At 37.7% G+C, this 12,870-nt stretch overlaps 2 protein-coding genes across 5 annotated transcripts; one reads left to right on the top strand and one right to left on the bottom strand.

The window, feature by feature from the left end:
• The first annotated feature begins 3,074 nt into the window (after positions 1–3,074).
• Positions 3,075–8,049, top strand: rps6 (ribosomal protein S6). The gene is made up of 6 exons (XM_059340668.1): positions 3,075–3,216; positions 3,837–3,968; positions 5,080–5,290; positions 5,832–5,978; positions 7,216–7,373; positions 7,792–8,049. The coding sequence occupies exons 1-6, from the start codon at positions 3,211–3,213 to the stop codon at positions 7,885–7,887; spliced, it is 750 nt and encodes a 249-aa protein (XP_059196651.1). The 5' UTR covers positions 3,075–3,210; the 3' UTR covers positions 7,888–8,049.
• Positions 8,050–8,828: 779 nt separating this feature from the next.
• Positions 8,829–12,460, bottom strand: LOC131968401 (perilipin-2-like). 4 transcript variants are annotated; one of them, XM_059329265.1, is made up of 7 exons: positions 12,346–12,460; positions 12,171–12,206; positions 11,679–11,862; positions 10,778–10,860; positions 10,430–10,679; positions 10,202–10,338; positions 8,829–9,231 (listed from the first exon to the last, which is right to left on the bottom strand). In XM_059329265.1, exons 2-7 carry the CDS (start codon positions 12,189–12,191, stop codon positions 8,914–8,916), a joined length of 993 nt encoding a protein of 330 aa, XP_059185248.1. In that variant the 5' UTR covers positions 12,192–12,206; positions 12,346–12,460; the 3' UTR covers positions 8,829–8,913. The 4 variants fall into 4 exon arrangements, with proteins under 4 accessions (XP_059185248.1, XP_059185261.1, XP_059185239.1 ...); XM_059329278.1 differs by having other exon boundaries at positions 12,171–12,201; positions 12,346–12,449; XM_059329256.1 differs by having other exon boundaries at positions 12,295–12,419.
• Between the last annotated feature and the right edge of the window lie 410 nt (positions 12,461–12,870).

The raw sequence follows: 12,870 nt of genomic DNA, 5'->3' as shown, positions 1-12,870 counted from the left end.
TGTGGAGTTTAATAGTGGTGATTGATGATCTAAAGTGTATTGTTTATGAACGTTGAGAGTTAGTAAGGCCTTCATGTTTTAAAAAAATGCAGCAAAAGTGCCCTCTTGGAGGCCCCCATGTCAAATACAGGGTGATAAAATGCATTCTAAGTTGCCTTAAAGTTGTGAAAACATGATAAAGTGTCCTCTGGGGTCTCCTTAAAATCGGGAAAACATAGTGTAGTGTAATATAGGCTGACTTGCATGCTAAAAACCTTCTGCATGCTGCTGGTGACTTTTCCTTTTTCATGACTTTGCACCTCAGTGAGTCTGCTACTGGTTTAGAGCGATCAGTTTCAGAAATGTTCAAGGTTTTATCAATCAATCCCTCAATATTTCTGAGGGTGAACATTTTGATAATCTCAAGCATTTCAGACAATTAGCGCACAAGAGATCACCAATGTATTACTGTTTAAATAACACATAGCATAAATTACCTTCATGCTGACCTGACAAAATAAGGGAAAATTATTATTTAAAAATAATAAGTTGTATGAATAAGTTGTATGTTGAACAATTATTTTCACTACTCAATTTACTGTGTATTTCATTTATCTTAACTATATACTTCATAAAAATTAATGTAATTACTTCCATGTGATGGGACCTTTGGATGGGAAACAGGACACACATATTCTTCATATGTGCTTCTTCTATTTTATATTAATTTTTTTTTCATCAAAATTTTTTTTTATTTCTTTCATTAACTCGCATGAAATGTGATAAATATAGCTAATAAAAAATAGTAATATCTTCCATATAATGTGACTCAGTGACTCGATTAAATTACCATAGTGTATCAATACAAAGACCACAAATTACAAATTATAAGTTTAGCCTCATAATTATTCTTACAAATGATGTATAAATAATTCTGAATACATCATTTCTATTTTTGATTGTGATACTTAAAGTAGATGTAGCTAATAATACTTCTATGCTTTTACTTAATTTACTTAAATGCTAGAAACAATGTTTTTACACACAGGTGTGAGCCCTTTCCCGCATGTCTTCCCCTCTGTCTCTATCAATTAACCCTTAAAAAAATATCTTCAAAAAAAATAATAGAATAATAATGTTCATAAAAGGCTTTTCCACAGAAGATATTTTGACTTTCTAATTTTGCTGTACACTATTTATTTTTGTTACACTGAAATGTTCCCCATTGTGGGACAAATAAAGGAATATCTAATCTAATCTAATCGAATCTAATCGAATCTAATCTAATCTAATCTCATTTTATCTAATCTAAATTAAATGTGTGCATTATTTAAAAAAAGCCTATCTCATTGTGGTATTTAATGTATCAATTTTAATATTAATTTATCTATTCTATCACATCTTTTGCTTTCAGATTTGCATGTTTTTTTTTGCAAAGCCACGTCTGCTGTAAATTCTTGTCTTCAGTGTTACTCAAATTCACAAAGAGATGTTTTTTTCACACTGTTAAATGGATAAGTGTGTTCAGCAGCTGATTTTCTGCATGTTATAGTTGCCTATGACATGTAGGTGTGATGTGCTTTTTGTGGTCTTAAAGATGCTTTCTTAAGTGAACTGCTGAAGACTCAAAGTGGTGTGTAGTTGAAAGATGATTTGTCTTTTTCTCTGACTTCAGTTGGATGGTAATTATCTTTGAATCACAGCTCCATATCTACTCTCTGGCACCCTCTGGCTGACGCATGCTCATTGACTCAATAATCCCCTCATTTTGCTGATATTATATACCGCTGCATCTCAATACATTAGAATATCATGGAAAAGTCAATTTCCAGTAGTTCATTTCAAACAGCCCCAACCAAGTATTGACTGCATACAGATGGACATACTTTTCAGATGCCAATATTTCCATATTAAACATACTTTTTAAAATTGGTCTTTTGTAATATTACATTTTTTGAGACACTGAATTTTAGGTCTTCATTAAATGTAAGCCATAATCATTATAATAAGACATTAAATAAATTATTACATGTTACATTACATTATTACATTATTACATTCATTTATAATAATACATAATTCTGTGTGTAATGGACCTATATAATGTGTTATTTCCACTTTTTGAATTTAATTAATGACATGAATAAGATTTTCTATGATATTCTAATGTATTGGGATGCAGCTGTATGTACACTTATAACCTCTTAACTTTTAACCAGTATAATTAATTAGTTAATAAAACTTGCTTTCTTACTTGTAGTGTTGACTGTACATATTGTAATAAAATTATGTTAAACTGAGAACTTGGACGTGAGGATTTTCTGTTGGTGTCAGATCATTTAATTTTAAAGGTTTCCTCAATGCATTTCTATAACACTTCTTTGACAATTTGCCACATTCATAGGCATCAGATAAGAACCCAGCTAAGAAGAGCTAGAGGGAGATTGTTTGTCAGTTTAGTTTATCAGTGTTTTATTGTTGACACTAATATTGTTAACACTTTACTCTAAGGTGTCTACATAAGAGTGACATGAGAGTGTCATAAACATGACATGGGATGTGTCATGAACATTAATGACACTTTGAAGTAACATTAATGCTTATGATACTTGTCATGTCATGTTTCTGACAGGCTTGTGTGACTCTTATGTAGACACCTTCAAAATAAAGTGTTACCATATCTTGCTTAAGTCTCAAAAGCATGTTCAAAAAATTCCCAAAAAGTCATTTATTTATCTTAAGTTACATAATTTACACAAAGTGTTATTATTATGCCAATAGCCATCCTTTGTTACATCATTTTTTGAGTGAAATGATCAATAAATGTCATATGTTACACTTTTGGTTAAGTTTTTTGTGTTTCCTGCAAAACTTGAAAAAATTAGTTAGGCGATTATTTTAACAGGGTGACGATATGAGGTAAATCCCATTGTTGAAGTGTGTTGCATATTGGCGGAACAAGCACATTAATATGGGCGGCAAAACAAAAAAACATTATAATGTATAATATATAATATAACTGTATAAATATATAAACAGATAAGGACATTATTCTCAGTTCAGTTAATCAGCTTTTGGATGCTAAATTTATTTGATAACCTTCAGCTGGAGCCTGATTAGTAAACAACAGTTAACCAAATATCGCGAGAACATTTAGGGCCTATGTGAGACCACGGAGCGGATATCCGGCCTCTTTTCCGTGGCGGACCGTCGTAGGGCCGGTTTAGCAAAATGAAGGTACAATGTTTCCCAAACTCTAAATCTGTGTGGAAAGCTATTTTATTGGAAATACTTATGTATGGTTGATGCCATGATTCTGAACTTTAAAGCGGACTAGTTTGATGTAGCAGCCGCGGCTCGAACATTGAGGATGAGTTTTGATTATGATGAGAGCAACCGTTGATGATTCAGTCGGCAAGTGAGCAGTAGAAACATGGCGGCACACTGAGCGAAATGTGCCCCGAGTTAAACTCTCAGTTGGCTGCAATAAAGTGTCCAATCTTTTATATCTATATGTTAATATGTTATCCAGGTTGTCCGTTAAAACAGTTAGCCGTTAAACTTGTTGTGTTGATGCTATTAGGGTCCGAAGCTAACGTTAGCTAGCCGACAGAGAAGCTAACAGGCCTCTGAAGCCCTCTGATTTAACTTAAGCACAGTTGTGCTAACCATTTTTAACAGATTTTACCCTCATGTTTGGTCCCCACCTGTATCTCCAGCTGTGCCTTATATTTCACTGCTTCATGCTCACACACAGCTACCTGCTACACCTGCATGAGGACTTTTAGTAACCTGTCATGACCCATGTGGAGCTCAACTCCATGAACTAACAAGTAAATTGCAACTCTCTTTTTCAGCTGAACATCTCATTCCCCGCTACTGGCTGCCAGAAGCTGATTGAAGTTGATGATGAGCGCAAGCTGAGGACTTTCTATGAGAAGCGTATGGCCACTGAGGTGCCCGCTGACCCTCTGGGAGATGAGTGGAAGGTAGGCTAATGCTGTGATTATCTCTTTGTGTACACTTTGTTTGACTTAACTGAAAATGTGTATAGGTAAGATACCTAACATGGCACACCAGTAGACCCTTTTTGATTAGTCTGTAGTCATTAAGGGGGGACAGTGTGTTGCCAGATTAATTGTGGAGCTGCTTACCAGATGCGACCAGTGCCTGAAACCGTGGATGGTTGAACTGCAATGCTCTCTCATTGTCACATGTATACTAGTGTGCTTATGTCATTAAAGCTGCTGCTCTATCATGATCAATGGTGGATTGAAAAAGCATCACTCACTTAGTTCCTTTTTTGTCATGTGGATATAATGACCAAGTTGTCTAACTTTTGAAAATCATGTCACTTTACTCTAATGTAAGCCTTAAAACCATGAAAAGAGTACACTAGTGCCATATTACAATATCCTAAATCAAAGATGATGCCCTGTTTCATATCACAATATCAATAGATTGCCCAGCCCTATTTTAGACAATCTTAAGTCTTAAATCTTTGCAAGTCGCGTACAGTGGATTGCTCCCTCTGTATTGGCAGTGAGTTATTGTTCTGAGCGAAGAAGCATCGCAGGGGGTCTTGGAATGAGGGCAAGTTGGGCAGTTTAGTCCAACATTGGCAGTGATGCAGGCGTTTTATTGAAGCAAAAAGGGCAAGTTGAGCTAGAAGACAAGGCTTTTTATTTATTTTCTGACACTCCCGTGTTCGAGACTTGGCGTAGTGACCAAAATGAGATTGCGATTTCAAGCAGCCAAAGTAAGGTTACTCCATAGGGATGCTGTGTGAGTACCTCAGACATCTAGAGGGAGTTTGGAGTAGAGCGATTGCATATTCACAAATGGGTCAGTTGAGCTGGTTGAGCATCTAATCATGTTCAACTGATAAGTGGCCCAGGGGTAGACCAAAACCAACTGGAGGGGTGTATATGTTGTCTGGGCTGAGAACACGACATGCAGAGCTGGGGAGAGGGGACATCAAGAATACTTGGCCCGTGATTTAGCCTCGGATAAGCTTATACAAATGGATGGATATAAATTGTGTACCAGTTAAACTATGGAAAGCAGAGGAATAACTACTTGTTTTCTCTACCTCCACAGGGGTACATGGTGCGCATCAGCGGTGGCAACGACAAGCAGGGCTTCCCCATGAAGCAGGGGGTGCTGACCCACGGCCGTGTGCGCCTGCTGCTCAGCAAGGGCCACTCCTGCTACCGTCCCCGTAGGACTGGGGAGCGCAAGCGCAAGTCTGTGCGTGGTTGCATTGTTGATGCCAATCTCAGCGTTCTCAACTTGGTCATTGTCAAGAAAGGTAATGTGTTTAGTCTGGGAAACAGTAAATGAATCATCCGTGGTTAATATCTATTTAGAAATGTCTATGACTTGTAAATTTTGTTTAGCACACCAGTAGACCCTTTTTGATTAGTCTGTAGTCATTAAGGGGGGACAGCGTGTTGCCAGATTAACTGTGGAGCTGCTTACCAGATGCGACCAGTGCCTGAAACCGTGGATGGTTGAACTGCAATGCTCTCTCATTGTCTCATGTACACTCGTATCAGGACCATACTAGAGTTTATTTTATAACGATGACATTAAGCTGTAGGACTACATCTTTTACAAATGTGCATATGTGGCACTCTGGAAAAACCTTTTAAAGTGCAGCTAGTCACCAAGTTCATTTAGCTGCTTTGGGCTGCAGGCTACTCCCTCTTAAACACTTAGTGCCATTTTGGGATTTGGACTTGAAAGTACCATTTACTAAAATCAAAGAGATTGCAGTAAATTTGAAAGTGAACTTGGCTGTAATCAAGTTGATGGTTTGACTCATGTCCTTGTGATCTGGTAATTCTTAGGCGAGAAGGACATTCCCGGGCTGACCGACAGCACCGTCCCTCGCCGTCTTGGTCCCAAGAGGGCCAGCAAGATCCGCAAGCTCTTCAATCTGGCTAAGGAGGATGATGTGAGGCAGTATGTTGTGAGGAGACCCCTGACTAAAGAAGGTAAGACGAGAGCTGTCAGTTTTCACTTAAGCCTGCAAGTGTTCTTAATATCAATGACTGTAGATCCTAAGGGGGGGGTTAAAACCTAACCTAAACTCTAATCAGGGCCCACAAATGAAGAGTACAGAAGCCTTAACAGAAATCAACATAAGCCTGTATTTTATAGGTATATCTCCATACTAAGTAACTCTAAATGTTAAGTACCTCATGTTGGGTTAATTGGCAAAACATAATTAACAGATTCATGCACTATCATTGGTGATAAAAAAAATTAGAAGCCTCTTTACAAGAGATTTTTATTTCACAATCTGACTTAATCGGCTGCATACCTATTGAAATAAAATTTAAGTTTGCATTTATTGTTTCCTATAATACAGCTGAGCATATTGAGTTGTTTTTGGTGGACATGTTGCCCATCAGTCTGCAGTATAGAAACCCGAGTTAATCAGTCTTGGGTAATCCTGGTTTATATAAGCATGTTGTCCAACGGCAAGCATCTTTTGAAATGGTGCTTTACATTCAGAATGACCGATAAAATACATTTTACTTTTTTAGACATTCAGCGCTTCATGTTGGCAACTCACCGGCATCTATAATACATTTTGTATATGTTGTCTGGTCTGGGGAAGCTACATGTAATGCTGGGGAGAGGGGACATCAAGAATACTTTACTTGGCCTGCGATTTAGTCTCTGATAAGATTATAAAAAATGGATGGATATAAATTGTGTACCAGTTATACTATATGGGAAAGCAGAGGAATAACTACTTTTCTCTACCTCCACAAGGGTACATGGATAATTCTTGTTTACTACGGATTTAGACATTTTTTTATCATTTGTAAATTGTGTTATGGCACACCAGTAGACCCTTTTTGATTAGTCTGTAGTCATTAAGGGGGGACAGCGTGTTGCCAGATTAACTGTGGAGCTGCTTACCAGATGCGACCAGTGCCTGAATCCGTGGATGGTTGAACTGCAATGCTCTCTCATTGTCTCATGTACACTTGTATCAGGACCATACTATAGCTGTTTCTTTTATAATGACTAAATAAAGCTATAGGATTACATCTTTGACATATATGTATATGTGACACTCCAAAAAACCCTTTTTCAGTGTGCCAAAAAGTGCAGCTTGTCGCCCCGGCCATTTGGCTGCTTTGGGCTGCAGAGTTGGAGTAACCAACCCAACGCTCTTCACCTCACTGTCAATATTAACTAAATCTCACTCTTTGATAGGCAAGAAGCCCAGAACTAAGGCTCCCAGGATCCAGAGACTGGTGACGCCCCGTGTGCTGCAGCACAAGCGCCGTCGCATCTCTCTCAAGAGACAGCGCACCATGAAGAACAAGGAGGAGGCCTCTGAGTACGCCAAGCTGCTGGCCAAGAGGATGAAGGTAATTTTCTTTTGAGTATCAAAATTTTATTTTCAGGAATGTTTAACAGTGGTTGTCCTCTTCTTATTTAAGTTGTACAGTTATGTCTGACATGATGCTAATGATTTTATTTTACCATAAAAATAACAAATACAAGTCTAAAGTAAATGGCCATGTTTTTCATTACCAGTTAATTTATTACATTTTGAAGAATTGTCTTCAGCAGTAAACCACTGCATTAAATCACTTGTCAGTTTTTATTCTTAACACATTTTAACACAAACTGATACCAGAGTGGGAAATAATAATGGGCTTGTGAAATGTGTAATGTTGTGGAATCCCTTGTGATGTTACTGTGTATAAATGGGAGTCAACTTGTTTGCAAATTGCTTTTGGATTTGTTGAAACATTTTACTGACACATTTGTTCCTGCAAACAGGAGGCCAAGGAGAAGCGCCAGGAACAGATCGCCAAGAGGCGCCGCCTTTCTTCTCTGAGAGCATCCACATCCAAGTCAGAGTCCAGCCAAAAGTGAAATCACAAACTCAAATAAAGTCATGTTTTGCTGAAAAATTAACCTGTGTCATGTAATTGTTTTTAAGTACTTTGTGACCATAGACTAAAATATTTGTATGATTGCAGGGTTGCCAGTTGAATGATAGTGGGCAATTAAAAGGACTGAAATCAATGACAAAAAGCTAGATGTATTGTACTATATGCTGCAATGACTAAACCAGAGATATAGGTAAATGCACACAACCGGTTGCTACCAAAGAGTCTAAACACACCATTTGCGTAAATGCTGTTTTAAAATGGTAGATTAAATTGGTTTAAAGTTTATTAGAAAGTTGTTAATCAAGGTTTAACATTCTAACAGGCTGAAACTATAGTAATTGGTGCCAGCAGTGGGTTGTTTGTTTAAAAAGCTCAATCTTCAAAGTGAAGTTTCAAGCTACAAAATAGTTTAGCCAAACAAGTTCTGGGTTGCCCCAGTTTTGGCTTGGGCCACAAACAGATGGCCAAATCAGATTTCTTTTTGCTCGACTTTTTTCCTGAACTGACAGTGAGATTCCTTTTAATCCCACAATGGGGGAATTTCCAGTGTTGCAAAGGTTAAAGCAAAAATGTATGCATCAATAAAATAAGCAATATTAAGTATTTAAGCAAATGGGAACTGTAGACATTCAGTTGAAATTGAACTATTACATTTTGTATTGCACCTTATTGAATGTATTGATATTGCACATTCAAACCACATGAAATATTTTTTAGTCTTTCTGAGTGAACATGATTTTAAGACTCAATTGCTGGTTTCCAGTGACTTCAGTGGCCTCCATGTTTCCTTCTGTCTTTATTTTTGCATGGGGAGCACCTTAGAATTGTCCACTTAAATCAAATGGGAGCAATTAATCTGAACTGAGTACTTAATGTCCATATGTAGTAATTACAGGATGTCGGACTGAAAGAGAAAACATGTTTGAATGTTCAACATATTTTAATATTCAGTTTCTTTGGGACATAAGTTCAACACACAAACATCAAATAATTAGAGTCGTATAAATCAACGAACACATCCTTTAACCTTACACCCGTTATCGAACACAGGTGTTTTGGTTGACCGCCTCTTTCGGCAGATAGGCGTAGCTTGTGGGTTAACCTGGACCACACTGTTGTGAGGTCTAGAAGTATCTGCAGCGTTGAGACAACTTCTATCCTGATGAGACGGGTGGCGTTGAGGAGGTGGGCTCCCCAAGTTGTACATCTTGGAGATGAAGAAGAGCGCAGAGATGATTTGATGCTGCAGGTAGTGAGGCAGAGTCTGCCATCTGGTCTGAAAGTCCTGAATGAGACCTGAAGACCTGGACAAATTCTCCATGACCTGTTGAGAAAAGGACATAAAACGGTACTATTGTGCAAAAAAATAATTTATAGATATTTTTCTCTTGAGCAAAAATGACTTGAAATTTGTGCAATAGACTTTTTTCCCCACACACTTTGACATGTTGCAGTAGGAAAAGCACAAGTTAATTATGGAAATTCATAAGGACGAGCATACTGCAGCATTTTATCAGTAACCTGCTTTACCTACTCAAGTCCAAATGTCTGCTATGAAAAAGACCAATTATGTGTCCATCCAATTATCTGATTCAAAACAAAACCTGCTGAACTGATTTAACAACTTTTAATAAGGTCAAGGCAATTTTTACACTTGTTACTGTTACAGTAAACTTTTTTAAAAGTTTAATGACCTTAAAAGGGACATCTCAATCCAAAATTACTAATATTTTTCCCCCTCTTTCCTACAGTTCTATTTGTCAATGTTGATTGAAAGGAATCAAAAAATAAATTTCAGAGAAGCATTTATGGATAATGAATTAATGAATGTTGTAGAATTGTGTTATTTTATAATCAGTATTATAAATTTAATCTATTCTATTGATTTTTAGTCCTGCTTTATTTAACTTGTATTACTATTATGGCATGTAAGTCTTTTTAATGCATTACACAATACATTTTCATTCATTTTATGAATTTTCATTTTTCTCACATGTATTAATCTTGATATTGTTATGGGCTTGTCAGTCATCTGTGATGCACTTTGAACTGCACCCACCTGTATGACAGCGGCGCTACACACAAAGTTTGATTGATGAGTGATAGATAATCTCTTGGTCCAAAGACAGATTTTTTACCTTTGCAAAGAGGCAGGTTAACTTTTTCCGCGATTGCCAGTCCTTATGCAAACTAACCGGTTTTAACTTCACATTTAATGTACAGATATTACAGCGGCATCAATCCTCTCTGCAGGCAATGTCCCTCAATTGCTTTAAATTGTATTCACAGCTCACCTGAACACACTGCACCCTGGACCCGACCACCTGGTAGGTCCTCCTACACAGCTTGGCGGCTAGTGAAACCAGTCGTGCTGGGTAACTTGTCCTGAGTGCTGCCGCCTCAAAACCCTCCACTAAGTGAGCTTCTTTCTCTGAAAAGTCAGCAAGAAGACAAAGTGAAGGGTAAGTTTTCAAATGTGACTTCTTGCGGTTTCAAATGCAGCTCTACTTTACATTATGTACCTCTGTCTTCTTCGGTGGGAGGAAGCACTCGGTCCATCAGAGCCTCAGACATGATCAGAGCAGAATCCAGTCCCACACTGGCCACTCTCATGGCTCTCTCCACAACAGACCCATCAGCGTGGTTACCAACCGGCTGTATCCCGCCCGTCAGCCATGCGACTGTGTCCTCCACACAGTCCCTAGATCCTTTAGCTGCAGTGCTCACCACATCCTGGATCTGATGCATCTTGTTCTTGGCAGTAGCAACAATCTGGGTGAAACCAGAAGAGATGCAAGTAGCTCTTTTGTGCCTTTTGAGGAAAACTTGCAGTTCTCATTAAGATTCAAAAGAGGAAAAGAAAAAGTTACCTGCTCTGTGGGTGTGTGAACCACCGGGAAAGAAGTCTCCAGCCAGTCAAGACTTCTACATGCAACATGGTTTGCAACAAAAACTGTAGAAATATTCCAGACAGTGAAGCCATTACTGAAAAGACCTTACAAGCAGTGGCAGTTCTAGACCAATTTTACTATGGGGGCCAAGGAGGGGCCAGTGTTTAATCAGAGGGGCACATTAGCAAATTAAAAAATGGCAAAGATGATACTGAAGCATTTAAAGTCTTTATTTTAGCTCATTTAAACATCTCATTTAAGTATATTTGGAAGATACAAATACAATGATTTAATAATGAGACTGACCAACAGTAACAGTTTTTTTGTATGACAAGGACATTTCTCATTTTTGTGCACAATCACTTTTTTTATTTTGAAAGTGCAGTACAGTCAGAATTGTATATATATATATATATATATATATATATATATATATATAAGATCATTCTGTTCCTTTTGTGTACAATGAGATATTGTTTGAACAAAAAAAAGGTTAGAATTGTTCCATTGTTCATCGTTATAAATTGGTCATTTTATTATTAATTTGATGCAGGGGCCACAGCAGGGGCCAAAGGCTTCTTCACAGGGCCCTGTGTAGAACCGCCACTGCTTACAAGGATCAAATAATCAGTTATTGATGGGGCTGTGCAAAGATTTTAGAAAGCCTGCCCTTTAATAGAGCCCAAAAAGGCATTTTATATACAAGACAAAACATTTGATTCATTAACTATAGTCAAAAGACTGAAAATTAATCATCAGCAAGTTAGATCAAGTTAGATCACGTAAATCAAGTGCTTTAATTCAGAACCACATCCATAGCACGTTTTACGTAAAAGCAGGGAGTACAAGTACATTTACTCTTATTACTGACAGGACTCACTCTGAGGCTCCAGTTTAACAATGACAGGTGAAACTACAGCTGTCATGCTGCTCTCCATCATCTCACACACAGACCTCAGGCTGGGGTGGCTGCATTTAGTGGCAGTGTAGAAGACTGACAGCGTGGTGCAGGCTGAGTGAACCAGAGGCAGCTTGACCAGTCTGGCAGCTGCACTCTGCCCCTTCTGTAAGAAAAGAGCACAAACAAAAAGTGCATATACACAGTGAAATAAACTGGTAATTAACACACTATTGTTGTGTCATTTAAGTAATTTCTAAACAACAAATCCCCTTAAAGTCAGTACCATGAAGATTATTTACAGGATTTTTACATGTATACAAATTTGAACCTATCTGTCATCTGAAAAACTGTTAACTATCAAGTTTAAAAATAAGATTTTAGGAACTCACTTGGTACAAAATACATTAAAAGCCGTGTGAGTAAAAGTATGAAGGGTTAATCCACCTCGTCGAGGCGCGAGTATGTACTCACCTGGTTGTTGTTCATCGGCATGTTTCCAGGCCTACACTTTGATACAGAGGACGACAAAAAAGTTAATTACAATTTCTTCTTTTGTATCGGTGGGATATGCTGTTTAAGAAAATAAAACGCTCACTTTGCAAAGTGGTGCTTCACAAAACTGTCGTTCACATCAATTAGCGCTCACCTGAGCTGAGGACTAAAGGTCGTTGGATGTTCTCGCGGTGTTTACCGCAGATATGACTGAGATGATGGAACGGAAATATCCCAGTTCTACCAGAGCTCTTATTAGGGCCCGAGCAGGCAACGACCTGCGAGGTCCCTATTGTATTTTTCACTGTCTGAACATACCCCAAAACTCATGAAACTTTTTTATTTTTTATTTTTCATTTTTTTGTGCGGCCCAAATACGCTTCTGCGCATGCGCGGCCTATCCGTGCTTATCCGAAGCGCGGATAAACTGCGCATGCGCAGAAGCGTATTTCAGCCACGCATGCGCAGAAGCGTATTTGGGCCGCGCATGCGCAGAAACGCGGAAAATAATAATATAAAAAATAATAATAATACAATTAAAATAATAATAATAATAAATAAATACAAAAAATAATAATAAAAACTGAAAAAATTAAAATAATACAAAAATAAAAATAAAAATTTTTTTTTTTTTTAAAGAAGTAAAAATGACAGTGGTGGAAGAAGTATTCAGATCCTT

The sequence above is a fragment of the Centropristis striata genome, chromosome 1 (assembly GCF_030273125.1).
Source record: "Centropristis striata isolate RG_2023a ecotype Rhode Island chromosome 1, C.striata_1.0, whole genome shotgun sequence".
Lineage (NCBI taxonomy): Eukaryota > Metazoa > Chordata > Actinopteri > Perciformes > Serranidae > Centropristis > Centropristis striata.
The sequence above is the reverse complement of the archived record's forward strand: the minus strand, read 5'-3'. Positions and strand labels throughout refer to the sequence as shown.

Coding starts and splice junctions, on each gene's coding strand:
- rps6 (XM_059340668.1), top strand. Junction 5,979..7,215: donor GAGACCCCTGACTAAAGAAG/GTAAGACGAGAG, acceptor ACTCTTTGATAG/GCAAGAAGCCCAGAACTAAG. Junction 7,374..7,791: donor TGCTGGCCAAGAGGATGAAG/GTAATTTTCTTT, acceptor TCCTGCAAACAG/GAGGCCAAGGAGAAGCGCCA.
- LOC131968401 (XM_059329265.1), bottom strand. CDS start 12,191: ATGCCGATGAACAACAACCAG. Junction 11,863..12,170: donor TGCCGATGAACAACAACCAG/GTGAGTACATAC, acceptor CTTTTCTTACAG/AAGGGGCAGAGTGCAGCTGC. Junction 10,861..11,678: donor TGTTAAACTGGAGCCTCAGA/GTGAGTCCTGTC, acceptor ATATTTCTACAG/TTTTTGTTGCAAACCATGTT.